The 19777-nt window shown below is 42.0% G+C and overlaps 1 protein-coding gene across 1 annotated transcript in view; it reads left to right on the top strand.

Annotated features, from left to right (window-relative positions):
- LOC141272642 (inactive phospholipase C-like protein 2) overlaps positions 1 to 18089 on the top strand; it is a 127961-nt gene extending 109872 nt beyond the window's left edge. Inside the window, exons 5-6 of the mRNA XM_073683561.1 lie at positions 703 to 812; positions 13053 to 18089. Coding sequence (XP_073539662.1) covers positions 703 to 812; positions 13053 to 13241 — 299 coding nt within the window. The 3' untranslated portion in view covers positions 13242 to 18089. The remainder of the gene's footprint in view (positions 1 to 702; positions 813 to 13052) is intronic.
- Positions 18090 to 19777: the final 1688 nt, after the last annotated feature.

The following is a 19777-nucleotide window of genomic DNA, read 5'->3' as shown; positions in this document are numbered from 1 at the left end:
GCAGCTTAATATTCTATCACAATAGAGAACTAAATGGTGGAGATTATGGTCCAGTATGAGGTTTTCTACCATCTACCCGGCTCCTGGTCCTGCCTGTTCTTGTATGGTTCTCCTGTGGAGTAGCACTTCCCCATTGCTCCTGAGCCAGGCACTTTCGTGATGTGTCACTCCAAGACTTGCCCAATCGTCAAACCATTTTCCTTCCTGTTTTTATTGCAGTTCCTCATGGAGTAGAAGGTCCATATCCACATTCTACAGTCTGTGATTATGTCATTCACCTTTACTTTGCTCCATTGACTTGACCGAGGCCTAAAGAACGCCATTTTTGCCTATTTCATAACCAAATATTTAAGGTATGGAATAGAGTAGTAGCTATTCCATACAATGGTGTCCAATAAAAAGCATATACCACATGGTTTGCAGTTTAACATGATGGCCCCATTGGTGACGAAGGCCACTGAATGGCAGGAGTTCCGTCATGTTTATGTCCACCAACATATATGCACAAGGGGGTGAACTGTGTGCTGCTTGACTGTGGTGTAGTGTTTAGTGATATGGCTATATGTCTCAGCACAGGATGTATTATTCGTTTCAGGATTATAAAGCCGAGATTCTTTATGTGATATCATTACATAGTGGACAGCAGATTTTTATTTTTAGCGTTCTGTTCCTGAACTCGTCTATTGGTTTCCTGTGTTCTAGGGATGGGTTTTCATGAAGACCTCCATCGGATCGGTGCCAAAGAAGGACTAAAGGGAAGGAAGCTGCAGAAAGCCATGGAAAGCTTTGCCTGGAATATTACAGTCCTAAAGGTATGTGGTTCACTGCTGCCCTCTAGTGTTCTAATATATCACTACATCTCCATCACTGCATGTTGACAATGAGAGTGTGAGGTTTGGTTCACATTGTCATGACATCCATCATAAAGCTTGTGTGTATGCATGTCTATGTGTAGACATGCCTGTGTGTATACATGTATGTGCAATTTGCCTCTTCAGAGAGGAAGAGGGCTAGACATTTACCGCCACCTATTGGAGTAGCAATCCTAAAAGTCAATATCGACTCTGTAATGAGCCTTGTCACAAGATTTGGGATAAAAACCAGAATCTCAATTTGCAAACAGTGTTTCTGGGTACTGCCCCTCGCCAGTGCAAAGTGTGAGATCTGGTTTGGCTGGGCAAGAGGCATCTGACTGGGATCCAAGAGATTGTTAGAGGGTCAATATTGACTTTTAGGATTGCTGCTTCCAATAGGTGGCCCTAGAGTTCTAGTCCTCTTCCTCTCTGAAGAGACAATTTGCATATTTCCCAGAGGAGCATTGTGGCTTAAAAGTCTCCTTACCTTGACATGCTTAACATGTCATTCTCCACATGTATGTGTACATGTCGGTCTTTGTGTGTGTGTGTATATATGTATGTGTATATGGGTATGTGTATTCATATGTATGTGTATGTATGTCTGTATATATGTATGTGTATATGAATATATAATATATATACTTGTTCTGTTATTTTTGTAAAACTTCACCAATATCTGAACTACACCGCGTGCAGAATTATTAGGCCAATGAGCATTTTGATCACATGATATTTTTTCTCCATGTTGTCCTACTCCAAGCTGCATGGGCTTGAGAGCCAACTACCAATTAAGTAAATCTGGTGATGTGCATCTCTGTAATGAGGAGGGGTGTTGACTAATGACATCAACACCCTATATAAGGTGTGCTTAATTATTAGGCAACTTCCTTTCCTTTGGCAAAATGGGTCAGAAGAGAGATTTGACGGGCTCTGAAAAGTCCAAAGTTGTGAGATGTCTTGCAGAGGGATGCAGCAGTCTTGAAATTTCCAAACTTTTGAAGGGTGATCACCGAACAATCAAGCATTTCATGGCAAATAGACAACAGGGTCGCAAGAAGCGTGTTGGCCAAAAAAGGCGCAAAATAACTGCCCATGAATTGAGGAAAATCAAGCGTGAAGCTGCCAAGATGCCATTCGCCACCAGTTTTGCCATATTTCAGAGCTGCAACATTACTGGAGTATCAAAAAGCACAAGGTGTGCGATACTCAGGGACATGGCCAAGGTAAGGAAGGCTGAAAAACGACCACCTTTGAATAAGAAACATAAGATAAAACGTCAAGAATGGGCCAAGAAATATCTTAAGACTGATTTTTCAAAGGTTTTATGGACTGATGAAATGAGAGTGACTCTTGATGGGCCAGATGGATGGGCCAGAGGCTGGATCAGTAAAGGGCAGAGAGCTCCACTCCGACTCAGACGCCAGCAAGGTGTAGGTGGGGTACTGGTATGGGCTGGTATCATCAAAGATTAAATTGTGGGACCTTTTCGGGTTGAGGATGGAGTGAAGCTCAACTCCCAGACCTACTGCAAGGTTCTGGAAGACAACTTCTTCAAGCAGTGGTGCAGGAAGAAGTCGGTATCGTTCAAGAAAAACATGATTTTCATGCAGGACAATGCTCCATCACATGCATCCAACTACTCCACAGCTTGGCTGGCCAGTAAAGGTCTAAAAGACGAAAAAATAATGACATGGCCCCCTTGTTCACCTGATCTGAACCCCATAGAGAACCTGTGGTCCATCATAAAATGTGAGATCTACAGGGAGGGAAAACAGTACACCTCTCGGAACAGTGTCTGGGAGGCTGTGATAGCTGCTACACGCAATGTTGATTGAAAACAGATCAAGCAACTGACAGAATCTATGGATGGAAGGCTGTTGAGTGTCATCGTAAAGAAAGGTGGCTATATTCATCACTAATTTTTTTTGTTTTTGTTTTTGCATGTCAGAAATGTTTATTTCTAAATTTTGTGCACTGATATTGGTTTACCTGGTGAAAATAAACAAGTGAGATGGGATTATATTTGGTTTTTATTAAGTTGCCTAATAATTCTGCACAGTAATAGTTACCTGCACAAACAGATATCCTCCTAAGATAGCCAAATCTAAAAAAAAAACACTCCAACTTCCAAAAATATTAAGCTTGGATATTTATGAGTCTTTTGGGTTGATTGAGAACATAGTTGTTAATCAATAATAACAATAATCCTCTAAAATACAACTTGCCTAATAATTCTGCACCCAGTGTAATGTGATACATTTAAGCATTTTGACTATTACTTCATCTCGCTAACACTACAGATCACATATGTCAAACTCTGGCCCACGGGCCAAATCTGGCACGCAGGATGAATGTTTGGCCTGCAACGCCGGGCGGGTACCCCGCCAAGCATCGCACTTTTAACTATATTGGCATCCTAGAAGACACTTGTGAAGACACCATGAAGAGACCTGAGCAGGAGGGAGTATTTATTATTCTAATGTGGGACCTATTATACTGTAAGGAGCACTATGTGGGCTCTTTATGCCGTATGCAGCACTATGTGAAGCCATTATGCTGTATGGAGCACTAGATGAGGCCCATTATACTATATGGAGCACTATGTGGGGCCATTATACTGTATGGAGCGCTATTTGTGGCCATTATAATGTATGGAGGGCCATATAATCAAAGTTTCTCAGCAGGTGCATATTAACTAATAATTAGAGCTCCATGGCTAGCACCTAATGACATTTACTGTAGGCAAATCGCTAATGATACATATACCGCGAAGGAAAAAATGCGATCAAAGCTACACAGCAGGTAGTTGATCATAAAATATAGCTTTTATTAAATATATGATTTAAAAAAGAATACATCACATAATATGGCAGAACAGTGCACAACGTACATAACAAAAATATCTTAAAATACCATCATGCTCAATGGACAAAGAAGTCCACACGTGAGGCGCCCACCAAAAATATATATAGTATAGACACTAGTGGTCCTGATCAACAGATCTCTAATGTATATGTCCAAGTAGTGTATCATTGGTGGTCAGCTAGTGCTGCCCAACTGTATAGCAAGATACCCATGTCAGTGACCATATAATGTAAAAGTAAAGTCTACCTGGACAGAGGGCTGACAACGAGAGTGCTCACATGTGGACCACGCGTCCACCCCGACGCGCGTTTCGGCGTTACCTTCTTCAGGGGGCGTGATTGCAAACCGGGGGTGTGTCCTTAAGAAGCTATCGCTGGCCAATAGGAAGGTGTGGGCGGACATCTAATGACGCGCCCGGCGTCTCCGCTGCCTCGGCAACCCGCGATGCCGGCGTCATGCGAAGGACCTCCCATGAGTCACGCGGGCCCACGTGACCCGCAGGTCCTAGCATAGAGATGCCGGACAGCGCGAGCCAACCTCAGCAACCGAGAACGCCTGCACGTACCTGTCCAAATGCCGCACCTTCAGTAAGACATTCATAAGCCCAACTAGAGATCCATCTGAAAACTGCCCACAGTTATTCCAGGGATAACAAATAAGGATGTATGTGGTAAAGTGTCCAATTGTAAGATTATAGCTACCCACATTCATCCAATGGTAGAGCATAATATAGGAATCTCCCATCGAAGAGGAATACATATATGCATCGCAATATATATCCATATAGGGACAATTTTATGCATATGGAGGGCCATGTGGGGCCATTATACTGTATGGAGCGCCATGTGGGTCCATTATACTGTATGGAGCGCCATGTGGGTCCATTATACTGTATGGAGCGCCATGTGGGTCCATTATACTGTATGGAGCGCCATGTAGGGCCATTATACTGTATGGAGCGCCATGTAGGGCCATTATACTGTATGCAGCGCCAAGTGGGGCCATTATACTGTATGCAGCGCCATGTGGGGCCATTATACTGTATGGAGCGCCTTGTGGGGCCATTATACTGTATGGAGGGCCATGTGGGTCCATTATACTGTATGGAGCGCCATGTAGGGCCATTATACTGTATGGAAGGCAATGCAGGGCCCCGTTGTATTGCATGGACGACTATGTGGGGTTTATTATACTGCATAGAGCACTTTTTGTGGAGGACTGTGTGGGGATTACAGTTGGAGAATCATCCTGTGATGGGGTCAATATTCTTTGTCTAGGGATTGATTGAGGGGGGGGGGAGCGGTACAGTAGGGTCATCATACCGTACGTGTGGAGGAAGTCATTGTGTGGTTATCATACTGTGCTTGGGGGCACTTTTGTTTGCATCATAGGTTATCTGTAATATTCAAGGTTTTTTTACCCTTTGTTATTACATATTTAAATTAGGCCATTGGGCCATGTGCGTTTTACTGCTCTTACATAACATTATATTACTCCAATATTTTATTGTAAGATCTATTAATTAAAACATACATCCCCTTTAAGTTTGTTTCCATATGAAAAAGTTCATAATAAAATCAATTAATTGCTAATATTATTATTATGTGAGAGAATATAGAATCCAACAGAAAAGATGTGTGTATGAAAAGTCATGTATAAAGGAGAATCCAGCCCTCATGTATATAAAATCTATATCCAACCTGGGTAGAACATGTCTGTATTCAATACTTTATAAAATGACCTATTCTATCCTTCAAGTTCATGCTGTACATCATGGTGGTCCCTACATGTAGAATTGTGTTTTTTTTTTCTTTTTTTATTCCACTATATACTTTTATATGGCCACAATTTCCAGTCTCTGAGCAACAGCAACCAATGTCAATTACAAAGGGTTCTCCACTATTTCTGTTTTGAGTCAAAGCATTTAATTAGGTCTGCTGAACTGGAGAAGACTAGAGGTTCGATTACACGGACTGACCCGCATTAAATGATCGCTGAATATTTACTGATCAGCGGTCGTTTACACAGGCAGACGTCTTGTTAAGATGCACACTGAGCGATCTGTAATAGATTGTTCATTGCACACAGCCTACCATCGATCTCGGCAGCACAGGTTGTGTCTACACTAGATGATGTACTGCTGAGAACGATGATGAAAAATCATTTCACCTGACAAACGAGTCCTTTCTTCTTTTATCAGATGATCGTCCACCTGAAAGATTATTGTGAAAGGAGCTCTCTTTGGCAATGTACTTTCAGTGTAAATGCACCTTTAGCAAAGTTTAGTAGTACTCGTGTAGAGAACATAGTGCCCTTCACCATCAGCGCTGCTCTCCTCTCCATGCAGACACGGGGGTGATAATTGTGGATATACAGTGTAGTGTACACTATTGCATACACTATCTAGCAGTATACATACATCTGGCACACTTTGTGGACAGACGGTCTTTGCTGCAGAGCGATGCTATTGTCTCGGTCAGCACATAATCTGTCCCCTTGTTACAGTGTTACTGTAATGTACATTCCGGGGAAGTATCTGTATGTAAAGCAGATTATGGAAATCGGGCCCGGTCACTTTAATGAGTCATTAAGCGTCGTGAACAAACACTGTTTAACTATGGAGAGCTTTCCCTTCTGGCATCTCCTGCTGTAATAAAACATCAATTTTAATGGACTACAGGTTAACCCTTCGTCTGCTGATAGGAGACTTCTAGCACCTATCAGATGTCCTTTATGCACAATACAATAAGCTTGTATACCCATTGCTGATTACTGTGTATTGCTGCTGTATTAAGTAAAGGCTATTCATAATGCTGACCCCTATATTACATCGTGGATGGTTTATACACAATATACTGGGTTATTGATTAACAAGAAATAAAGAAAATGTGAAATTACTTGTCTGTCCCATGGAACCTGTCCAGACTGCAGTCTGTAGTTTCTGGTAGCCTGTACTCTGTTAGTGGACACAATGGGGAAGATTTATTTACATAGATTTGCTTGTTTTCTGTCAAACACATTAAATGGAGTTTGTCAGCACAAAATGACTGTTCAAACTAAACACATAGACTTGGTGCATGGTATCATGGTTGAGCAGCTCCGTGCACTTTCCCACCTACTCGTTTTCCATCTATCTCTGCCCTCTTCAGGCTTCAGTGAAGCCAGAGCTGTCAATCAAGGAATCTGAGGGCAGCAAAACAAGTAGTTGGGAAGGTGCACTGAACTGTTTTGGCCACACCAAGGGTGCACAGAGCGCCTGTGCTTTTTTGAACTGTCATTTTATGCCGACAGACCCCTTCCAACCAAGAGTACACAACCCATGACCTGCGCTGCCTTTCCTCGTGTCCGTGCCCTACTGAACAGAGACCCATCTGATCTTTCAAGCAGACAATTATCTGAGCTTAAGAACTGTCACAGCTGGCCTCTACAGGCGCTATCCTTCTTATTAAAGGAGACGTTCATTGATTAATGTGAGCTACTTTCGCAAAAGCATGACTGTTTTGTAAGGCTGTGTTCAGACCACTATGAACCACAATGCCCAGTCTGACCCTTTGTCTCTTGACCCAAATTTACAGCCCCTTTTGTGTCTAGGAGGCTATAAGTTCATGTCGGAAAACTGACGGCCAGAAAGGGCAATGCTGTGTGTGGTCCATGAAATTTGCCTGTCTGGACCCGGCCTGTGAGGCTGGAGGTGTTGAGTAAATGACAGAGAGAGTGGTTAACACAGGGGCCTCCAACAGGTGATGCCTTTATGTACAAGTCCCTGTTACAGGTAATGCCTTTATATACAGGTGCCTATTAGTGGTAATGCCTTTATATACAGGTGCCTATTAGTGGTGATGCCTTTATATACAGGTGCCTATTATTAGTATTGATGCCTTTATGTACAAGCCCCTGTTATAGGTAATGCCTTTATATACAGGTGCCTATTAGTGGTGATGCCTTTATATACAGGTGCCTATTAGCAGTGATGCCTTTATATACAGACGGCTGCTATAGGTAATGCCTTTATATATAATTGCCTGTTACAGGTGGTATTTTTATATACAGGTGCCTATTACTGGTGATGCCTTTTTTATACAGGTGGTGTCTTTATATGCTGACAAATGCTAAAGGTAATGCCTTTATATGTGGGTGCCTATTACTGGTGATACCTTAAAGGGGTTGTCCATTACTTTTACACTGATGCCCTATCCGCCGATCAGCTGTTATCGGTGCAGGTGGCGGCGGCCGCCGGCAGGAAGCGCTCACCTGCGGGGCTCCGCCGTCAAGTGGTAGTGGCCACCGTGGTGTACTGCACATCCGCCTCCTATTCAATTGAATCCTACGGATAGGGCATCAGTGTAAAAGTAGTTCTTTAACTGTATAAAGAGGCCACTGTTACAGGCGATGCCTCTATAGGCAGGTGCCAGCTACAGGCGATGCCTCTATAGGCAGGTGCCAGCTACAGGCGATGCCTCTATAGGCAGCTGCCAGCTACAGGCGATGCCTCTATAGGCAGGTGCCAGCTGCAGCCGATGCCTCTATAGGCAGGTGCCAGCTGCAGGCGATGCCTCCATAGGCAGGTGCCAGCTGCAGGCGATGCCTCCATAGGCAGGTGCCAGCTGCAGGCGATGCCTCTATAGGCAGGTGCCAGCTGCAGGCGATGCCTCTATAGGCAGGTGCCAGCTGCAGGCAATCCTTTCCCTCTAACTTGTACATACAATAGACTCCAAATAATGTAAACTGATACTGATGATATACACGTTAAATACATGAAATGTCCATTTAATGGCCTACGCTGTACGATCTTCCTGTACACTCACTACTCACACGCTGAAAGTCACAGGAAAATGTGAAAATGAAAAGACCTTGTGGAGTGAAGAGATTGAATGGCGTTTAAGGCACTTTGAAGACTGCCATCTCTTCCTTTGTTTGTTCTGTCATCCGAATAAAATGCCTCTGAGTCCCCGCAGACAAATTACTGTCATTATTTGGGAATTCGGCTTGTAGTGTGCTAAATAGTGTTAATGGATACCCGAGTCTACAGTCTATATTTTCTGATATGCTACGTCACATGAAAGCAGTGTGTAGTATAGACTGTCTGAAATGTACATTTTATGGTTATATACTGTATATTCTAGTCATAATGGGGAAAAACATGGCTCTGTTATTCATTCTCATTTTGGGCTTGTTTTTTACCCATAGCAACCAATCAGAGCTCAGCTTTCACTTTTCATGTGTAAGAATTGATAGCTGACCTCTGATTGGGTGCTATGGACATCGAGGCCAGGCTTTCTTTTAGGTCTCATTCAGACATCAGTGTTTCATGTACATGTTCTGTCCGTGCTTTTCACAGATGCAACATGTACCCATTATGGTCTGTGGAGCTGTTCATATGACCTTGTTTTTTCACGGACCGTATGCCCGTGCAAAACTCAGAGACGGCAGCTTTGATGAAAAGTGCCAATACAAATCTATGGGTCAGTGAAAAACACACATAGTGCATGAATGGCATGCCAATGTTTTACATTGCAAACTATAAGAGAAGCTTTGTAACTTATCCATCTGTAAAAAATATTGATGAAACTCTGATGACACATGCATCAGACAGATCCAAACACTGAGGACACACTGACCAAACCCTGAAGACACAGACCCAAACACTGAGGACACACTGACCAAACCCTGAAGACACAGATCCAAACACTGAGGACACACTGACCAAACCCTGAAGACACAGACCCAAACACTGAGGACACACTGACCAAACCCTGAAGACACAGACCCAAACACTGAGGACACACTGACCAAACCCTGAAGACACAGATCCAAACACTGAGGACACACTGACCAAACCCTGAAGACACAGATCCAAACACTGAGGACACACTGGCCAAACCCTGAAGACACAGATCCAAACACTGAGGACACACTGACCAAACCCTGAAGACACAGATCCAAACCCTGAAGACACGGATCAAACCCTGAAGACACAGATCCAAACACTGAGGACACCCTGACCTAACACTGAGGACACCGATACGAACTTTATGTGTACGACAGACAGTTGTGATAATTGAGGCGCTAAATGATTCAACTTCTGATAAAACATACACAATGACAAATGTTTAGACTCTGATCTTACCTCAGAGGGCATGTGCACACAATGTCTTATTCAGGCTGATTCTGCTTCAGAAACTGCCTGAAAAAGCTCTGATAAAGCGCTCACGAGAGTGAACTTATGTATTTCCATGTGGAAACAACCTGCTGTTCTTATGTTCAGTATGTTGAGCGTCTTTCAACTGTTTTAGGTTTCCAAAGACATCAAACGTTTAAAAGAAGTGAGCTGACAATTCTTTAGGCGTTTTCCGCTCTGAAGACTCTCTCTACTTTACAATACAAGTAAATTTGAAAGCTCAAAAGATTCCGGGCATTGTTTGGAGCGCTTTCACTTCAAAAGCTGCTGATGCTTTCTGCACTATTCAATGGGGTTTAAAAAAAAAAAAGGAACGGGAAAAAAACAACTTCCCAAAAACAATGGGAAAACGCTCAATTCCCAGCAGCCAAAACATGGAAAAAGCAGGGTGGGTTCACACGTTGCAGCTATTGTGCGCCATACCTGTATGTGCTTTACTGTATTTTCAAGACAAGTACAGTTAAAGAAAATCTCTGGGACACAGAAACCGTCTCCTTACTGAGCGGTATGATTGCTGGACATTCCCATCTTGTTTGTACTTGCGTATAATTGTTTGTACAGATGAACGAGGCACCTGCAGGTATCTTGTACCCAAGGATAAGCCAGACTTGTTCAAGTCCACAATTCTCTTCCTGATATCTTGGCTGATTTCTTTAGACTTTCCCATGATGCTACACAAAGAAGCAGTGTGTTTCAGGTGTACATTAAAATACATCCACAGGTGTGTCTGTAATTAACTCAGATGTTGCCCAAAAAAAAATCAGAAGCTTCCAAACACATGACATCATCATATGGGCAGTCCAGAATTGTTTAAAGGCATAGTAATCTTAGTGTATGTAAACTTTTGACTTTGCAGTAAGTATTAAAAATGCCTTAAAACATTCTCTCTCTCTCTCATTATTCTGGCATTTGGCAAATATTAAAAATTATGGTAATCCTAATTGACCTAAAACGGGAAAGGTTAATTTTGATTTCATGTCAAATATTAAGAAAAACATGCACATGTGTCTTTTTATATATTGTATGTAAACTTCTGGTTTCAACTGTACATAGCGCCAATAATTCCACAGCACTTTACAGACATTATCGGCACTGTTCCCATTGGGGCTCGCAATCTAGATTCCCTATTCATATGTCTTTGGAGTATGGGAGGAACCTGGAGAACCCGAAGGAAACCCACGCAAACACAGGGAGAACATACAAACTCCTTGCAGATGTTGTCCTTGGTGGGATTTGAATCCAGGACCCCAGTGCTGCAAGACTGCAGTGCTAACCACTGAGCCACCGTGCTTGCTGCCCTAATGACAAACTTCCCCATCACGAGTGGCGAGGAGCTGTCATATCACTATGAGCATACTTGTCCTGATGTACTGGCATATGGACTAATACCTGTACATTATGAAATTAACAAATAAGTACATCATTTTTTTTCTTACTATAATCGTGATAAACTTAATATGATGATGCTGTACACTTACAGTAGCATCTCACTAAATTAGAATATCATCAAAAAGTTAATTTATTTCAGTTCTTCAATACAAAAAGTGAAACTCCTATATTATATAGTCATTACAAACAGAGTGATCTATTTCAAGTGTTTATTTCTGTTAATGTTGATGATTATGACTTACAGCCAATGAAAACTCAAAAGTCATTATCTCAGTAAATTAGAATACTTTATAACAACAGCTTGAAAAATGTATTGGCCTACTGAAATGTATGTTCAGTAAATGCACTCAATATGGTCGGGGCTCCTTTTGCATCAATTACTGCATCAATGTGGCGTGGCATGGAGGCGATCAGCCTGTGGCACTGCTGAGATGTTATGGAAGCCCAGGTTGCTTTGATAGCAGCCTTCAGCTCGTCTGCATTGTTGGGTCTGGTGTCTCTCATCTTCCTTTTGACAATACCCCATAGATTCTCTATGGCGTTAAGGTCAGGCGAGTTTGCTGGCCAGTCAAGCACAGTGATATTGTTGTGTTTAAACCAGGTATTGGTACTTTTGGCAGTGTGGACAGGTGCCAAGTCCTGTTGGAGAATGAAATTTCCATCTCCAAAAAGCTTGTCGGCAGAGAGAAGCATGAAGTGCTCTAAAATTTCCTGGTAGACGGCTGCGCTGACTTTGGTCTTGATAAAACACAGTGGACCTACACCAGCAGATGACATGGCTCCCCAAACCATCACTGATTGTGGAAACTTCACACTAGACCTCAAGCAGCTTGGATTGTGGCCTCTCCACTCTTCCTCCAGACTCTGGGACCTTGATTTCCAAATGAAAATTGGAACTCTGGGACCTTGTAGAGTGTGTCAATGACTGCCTTCTGGACATCTGTCAAGTCAGCAGTCTTCCCCATGATTGTGGAGCCTACTGAAACAGACTAAGGGACCTTTTTAAATGCTTAGGAAGCTTTTGCAGGTGTTTTTTGTTAATTATTCTAATTTACTGAGATAATGAATTTTGTGTTTTCATTGAATGTAATCCATAATCATCAACATTAAGAGAAATATACACTTGAAATAGATCTCTCTGTAATGACTCTATATAATATGAATTTCACTTTTTGTATTGAAGAACTGAAATAAATTAACTTTAGATGATATTCTAATTTAGTGAGATGCACCTGTATATACAATAAATATATTGTTTTATGATGATTTGTGTATTCTGTAAAATAATAAAGACTCTGATGGAACTGCATTTTTGCCCTAAATACTTCATTTAAATTAAACATTATATAACTGGCAGAATGCAAAGACGGAAAATCAGGGGGTTAAATGGTGTACACGGGATCAGAAAAACTTCTCTGCATTCTTTACAAACAGTGCCACACATGTCCTCTGGCTGTGTGCAGTATTGCAATATATGGACAGTGTGAGCATTGTACTCTAGTGATCACACGGCTGCCATGATCGCTGTTGGCACATCACCAGTCTGCCTGAGCAGTGCACTAAATATATATTCACATTGATGCCTCTACTGTACGGTGTCACCATCAGGGCGGTATCATGGCATCAGAACATATCCCTTCCGCTCAATGTCAGCATCCCATACTTTCCAGGTCAATGTTTCCTTTCATCTCCTTCCAGTAATTCAATCACGTGTTCATAAACTTCACACAGTATTCTTAATGATTCTTTTCATAATCCCACAGGGCCAAGCTGACCTCCTCAAACATGCCAAGAACGAAGCCGTGGACCACGTGAGGCAGATCCACCATGCGGGGCAGTCCTGTGGCATAAGTCGTGCCAGCTCCCACTCCCCTTCCTTTGATATCTTCAGACCGCGAGGGGCCCTGGAACCCATCCCCGAGACAGACGGCGGAGGCAACGCTGGCTTATGAAGATGCATTCAGCAGCCAGGAGAACAAGGACTTAACCCCTGGCATGGCAGACTCTTCTGTAACATTTTGCCATTCATTGTGCAGATGTGTCCCAGCAGCTACAGGGTAAATGTTAGGCTCTCCCCCCATAGTGTCCCCTCTCTCTTCCTTTACCACCATCCCCTGGGACACAACTGTGGAACTTTTAGACTTTAGAATGATCCAAAATACTGGAGTTCAGAAGAGACGTCTAATGGAAGGCGTACATCTATATTTTTGTGCACTTGCAGACCAGCCTCACATCACCTCATTTACACCCTTCCCAAAACCGTGAAGACTTGGGGTTGGGAGGGGAGAAGTGTATTGCTACCTCTGTTCACTTTCTTCATACCCCCCTCTGTTCATGTATTGTATGAGATCACTTGTGGTTTAAATACACTTGTTCAGAGCCATTTCTAATGTCTGTGGTCATAAAGGGGACAGGTTAAATAGCCAGAGGGATTACTTTATAACTGCACAAACCACAGGTGGTGTGTGACCCCCATAATCACGACCCTTAACCTCTTGGCATAAACCAATTTTATCTTCATAGAAAAGTCAATAGTGCTGGTGTGCTGCAACATATAAGGGTTAAAATACATAGTAATTTGCTACAAAGCCAACAAATTCCTTAAAGGAGTCTTCCCACCTCCACCCCAAATCGTGTCTTTCAAATCGGACATATTCCTCAAGTTCTATAGGAAGTTCCGCCTTTCAGTTGAGTTTCCCTTCCTCTCTCTTTTTATGGTGCACAAAACAGTTGCATAACAAATACAGCTCTGCTACCTATATGCAATGTGCACAATAGTGCGATAAGGGGATATTACAACCATTACGCAGGCGCAGACATACACATTTTAGGCTGTATTGGGCATTACCGTCATTCAGACTGGCTAAAGGATGGTAGATGATTCTGGGAACATTTTGTTAAACGGTCTTTTATCCAACGATTAAAAGAAGAAATGACTGGCATCTTTCCATACGATGGCTGTGTGCCATTGGTCGAATAAAACTTTCAGTTTTTGATAACTTTCACACTATTAAGATACGTTACGGTTGGCATCGCCCATTTTTTTTTATCAGCGCTAGTCTTTGGTTGTATGCACCCTAACACGCTGCCGATAACCTGATGTAGTAGTGATGCTGCAGTGTCGAGTTAAATGTATCTGAGTCAGAGTTTAACATATCAAATGTAGTGGTGATGGAGCTGACTCCATACACGTATACAATATATACATATTCAATGGAGACGGCCCTGCTATTCTCAGCTCTGCTGTGTCTGATGACACACCTGATGAAGGTGGCCTTGTCCACTGAAACGCGTTGTGTGTATTAATAAATCAGCCATTTTAATTAATTTTTGCCCTGTTATTGGCGCTCTGATACCGCTATTCACATTCACTGAGTGTCTGATGACATTGGCACATCTACATATGACATTCACCTCTGCTCTATCAAATAGACTCAACACTGCTACATCTGACTGGGCACAAAATTAAGGTCCATTTACGGTGAATAGGAATACTAGTTTCACAATAATCGTACAGTCTAAACAGGCTGCCAGTCACCTGCCGAACATGCAAAACGCTCATTGGTCAGGTGAAATGATCTATTGTGCTGCAGAAAAAAATCATCGTTCTCGGCGACATATCACCCTGTATAAACAGGACTGTGTTGCTGATAATATTGCCAGCCTATGAGCGCTGAATAATCTAGAAAAGATCGTTCAGTGCACATCTGAAGCTGGGACTGGCTGAGTTAAACTATTAATTAGAATTTGTTAATCGGCGGCCATTAATTGCCTTAGGTCGGCCCGTGTGAACTTATAGTTGCAGCATTAGATAAAACTCCGTTCTACTACATATGGGAGGACACAGACTCTGCAATATTACAGCTGGCAAACTAAAAAAAAAATCTAGAACTGCTATTCCAATCCTGCACATACTATAATGATGAACAGCCATTAAAAATAACAGGTCAGAATTTACAGAGCTGATACTTGCCACAGTCACCTCTGTACTTGCCCAAATTTTAACAACCCAGATTTCATTAACCATGTGAGCCACAAAGTCAGCAAATGTCAAATGTACTGCTTAGCAGCTCTATCCTGTAGTATAGGGGTGGGGAATCTTTTTTGTGCCGAGGGCCATTTGGATATTTATTCCATCATTCAGAGGTTGTACAAAATTCTCAACTTAAAAATTATCCTGCTATATCTGGTCAAACAATTAACTCCTCCCTAATGTGATGGCTGGAGCTGCTTCTCTTTGGTAGGGTTGTGATGCTAGGTGGTATGGATGATGTTGCGACTCACAACTGCTTTTCCTATTTTGAGTCTGTCTGGAGTGCAGTCACCTCTTTGAGATGGTAAGTTTTGAAAAGAACTTGCAGCAGTAAGTTTTTACCAACACGGATGTATATTACACTACATGTCTCCTCAAAGTGGGAAATTCATTACTGCTCATATAACATCTACAGAACTCAAGCAGTTAGTTATACATGATATAGGATACATTGAGACTGCTATATATGCATCACATAGAAGACACCAAGACTGATGTATAAACATTACATAGGATACACAGACTGCTGTATACATCGCATAGGAGATACTGAGGCTGGTGTATATACATCACATAGGAGACACTGAAGCTTGTATCCATGGATCATATAGGAGACACGAAAGCTGATGTCCATATATCACATAGGAGACAATGGGTCTGGTGTTCATGGATCACATAGGAGGGGGCACACAAAGAACATCCTGACATTGATAATGGCCAGCACCCACAAATATCATCCTGACACTGGTATTGGCCTGCGTCCAGGCCTAATCCAGTGTTGTGTGTGCCATGCCGTTCAGTAGTGAGCGCTGCATGTGGGCATTCTAGGGATGAATTAATGGGTCAGCGGCACAAGCACCAAGAATCTCCCCGAGGGCCGGAGCAAATAACCTCATAGGCCGTAGATGGCCCACCGTGTCAGAGGTTCCCCACACCAGCTGTAGTAGAAAAAACCCAAGCCCCTAAATGTTTTGTTAAGAGGACACATATCCTTTTCTATTGGTAATTAGAGGGTGATAACATGAAGAAAGTTCCTGTATCCATCCTTTGGATTGCTGAAAGCTGAACAGAGGGGAAAGAAGATGGTTACTGCCTGTGATTTTTCTTACAGATATCACATGCAATTTTTCAACTCTAACCCAGAACCAGGGGGTATAACTTTTTCATGCTATTATCTAATTTCAAATAATGATGCACCTCAAAGAGTGAACCTGGTATCATTTGATAGTTAAATTTCTGGGCTTTTATTGATGCCAAGGTCTGAGCTCTATACTTTAAAACTTTACTGCAGCTACAATATACATATTGATACATTACAAAAATATGATTACCAGTTACCTTTTCACTGTTTGTAAAGGAAGAAATTGTCATTTTTCCTATGAATCAATGTGACCAATAGTGACATTGTAGGAATAACCTGACCGTAGTTAATGCAGTAGAGTATAATCGTTGGTATCATCATTACTTTCGATGAAATAATCTTTTCCAGAGGTATATACATATACGGGTAGAACACCACCTCCAGACATCCAGCATTATTCTCAGAAATACAGAAAGGAGTAATCAGGGGTGGGAGTCTCTTTTGTGTGTGATTACAATAAAGAGTGACTCATGAGACCTGACTATAAAGGTTTGTTCCTGGTGGATAAGTATATGGTGTTTGGTACATTCTCTATGGAGGGGTACGGTTTGGCTTCAATCCAAGTAGTACTTGTACTAAACATTCTCATGCCCAAACACAAACTGAGATCAGTCAACAATTCCATTTTTACCAAGACAAAAACCTAAAATTCATAGAGCCCACCCCTCTGAAAGATTTATATGGCCGATATGTAAGCAGCAACAACTGCCTTGGTGAAAGGTTAGTCACAATATGTGGCAATGGTACGGTAAGGAGATGCACATGTAAATGCTTGTTTGTGCCGTGTATGTGCACACAGTGTTGCTTCATTGGTGCATGTTCTGCCATAAAACTAGAAGTCATCAGCTGCAACAATTTCTACCGTTCCAAACTGACCCTGGAATCAACTTTTGAGCACAACTGTATGTCTCCTATATCATCCAAACAGTTTGTGGTAAGCATGCGCCGACAAGGTCGGTCTGCCCTTTGGCAGGGCCGAACGAACAACGTCTGCATTTGACTCATTCTCAACTGCACAGGCTCAAGATTTAGGTGGGTATCATGAATGTCAACCAAAGAATAGGGGAAGCAATGGGGGAAACCAAGCACAGTCCAGGGATTAACATTGGATTGCTCAGTAGTGATTTGTATAAAGGGCAGGACAGTTCTATATCTTTTTTTTGGAGGTATAATGGGCAACTGGGCTCATAAAAAGAGGTTGTAGGGATGGTGGTAAAGATGGTTAAAAGGTGGTGGCAATGGTTTGTATAGGGAAGTCATGGTGACAGGTTTCTTATAAAAGGGGTAAAATGACTAAAATTTGTAATGGAAATTATAAAAATTTTAAAGTCTGCACTAGAGTTCAATTTCTGGGTGGAAAAAGTTTGCAACGTGTTGATAAGATTCGTCATGTAAAAATTGTATCCAGTTTGCCTGCTTACTGTTTTACGCTGGCCATTTTACCTGGGCAAATCCACATCTATATTTCCAGATTTACTGATAATAAAATAGTAGGCAATGTTATTGTATCTATCTAAAAAAACATACCACCAGGAAGGAGGTCACAAGGAGTCCAAAATTTTTCACATTTTGGACTACTTTTGACTCACTGAACTCAATGGCTCCATTGGGAGAGTGTTGAGTGGGGAGGTAACGCAATTTACTATTTGCCAGAAATATTGCCAAAGTTCATAAAATAAATGGTTTCCCAAATTAGGGTGGTTGGTCTCAATTTTTCCTCCTTTGAACATTTGTATTTGTTAAGTTGCAATACTGATGCCTGGCTCGGTTACGCAACATCTAATCTCCAGATATAATGGATCAACTCTTCCTTGTTTTTGCACCTTTTCTATGTCCATTACACAAATCTCTCACTTGCAAAGAGTCCCTCATTACAACGTATTTTAAATAGTACAACACCATCTATTTCAGGGCATCCAAATCTGGCAATGCTTAACTCATCATTAACCAATGTATAGATTTACCAATGTTAATAGGATAGCTGAAGACGAAAATATGACCAAGATGGGTCCCATTCGGCCACTGTGTGAACGCTATCCAACAAGATTAATAAATGAAGGATGTGACCTGTCGTCTATCACATACTCCTCCTGAATTATTACCTACCATACTTGAGTATGTTGACCCTGAATTTTGAACAATAAAGGATATTGTTTTACTCAGAAACAGACTCAACTACTGAAGAGGTCATTGCTGAGAACAGGAAGGGAAGAAGAAAACAAAGACATGGCAAGACATAAAAAGTGCTGTAATTCTAAGTTTAAGATGCCAAGAAGAGGAAATTTGAAATTATAGAACAGTTTTTCTCAAACCACCACCGAAGGTTCTGGCGGAAAAGCTCTGAAAAGTTGCAAAATTTAGGTGCAACAAAGAGTTGAGCCTAAATTTTGTCACTTTTGGTGTCTTCTTTCCAATTTCTCCCTGATACACCTAGATGGGTAGAACCGGGGTCGGTACTGAGGCGCGGCTGGGGTGGGAGGCCGCAGATCGTCTAATTCATGATGAGCTTAGGCATATCCTACGCCAGAAATCTCTCTTCAGTACCTGACACTGGCGTAGCACAGGGATATGCATGCCACTTGTCAGACGCTCCAGATTCATGAAGGAGAGTGCACCTCTTCATGAATCAGGAATGTCTCACTCCAGCACACCCCTCATCAACACCGGTGTGAACAACCCCAGTCTTGATGAATCGGGCCCTAAAAGTATAAAGCTATGGTAAAATACGAGATCTATCTCTATCAATTTATAGGTCTGCCATTTCCCTGTATGTATGGTACTGTATGTACTATTCATGCGTCCACTTATGAATCTATCTGGAGGCTTGTCTGGCTATCCATCTATGTCTATATTTATATGTCCATCTCTATCAAGCCTATTCACACAAATAGATCCCATCATTGTTTACATCTGGCCGTTATTATTTGCCATACATTCAGTTTGACCCATCAGCACCACTATGAAGACTGAACATGACATATATGCACCTTTTATTTATGGCAGAAAAGGTTGTCTCAAAAAGATGAGACATTTTTAAACCCTTCCCAATAGGATGTTCTGGTACGTCATATGTCAGGTCTCTGCTTTAATGTGGGTAAAGGAACTGAGATTGCATCTTCCAGACAGATGAATTCTGTGTTATATAACCACCATCTGCCTCTAACAGCACTGAGTGGAGCTGAGATCTGCCTTCTGCTGTTAGCGCCTTAAATTTACAGAGTGCGCAGTGTGATCACAGAATGCCAATGGTGTGCTATAGCAGCCAGGGGTCTGCAGAAGACCCCAGTAAATGTCATTACTGTGCTCCTGTGACT

This window comes from Phyllobates terribilis, unplaced genomic scaffold, assembly GCF_046119375.1.
Source record: "Phyllobates terribilis strain yellow unplaced genomic scaffold, ASM4611937v1 Scaffold_5__5_contigs__length_657084704, whole genome shotgun sequence".
Classification (NCBI taxonomy): Eukaryota; Metazoa; Chordata; class Amphibia; order Anura; family Dendrobatidae; genus Phyllobates; species Phyllobates terribilis.
The sequence above is the reverse complement of the archived record's forward strand: the minus strand, read 5'-3'. Positions and strand labels throughout refer to the sequence as shown.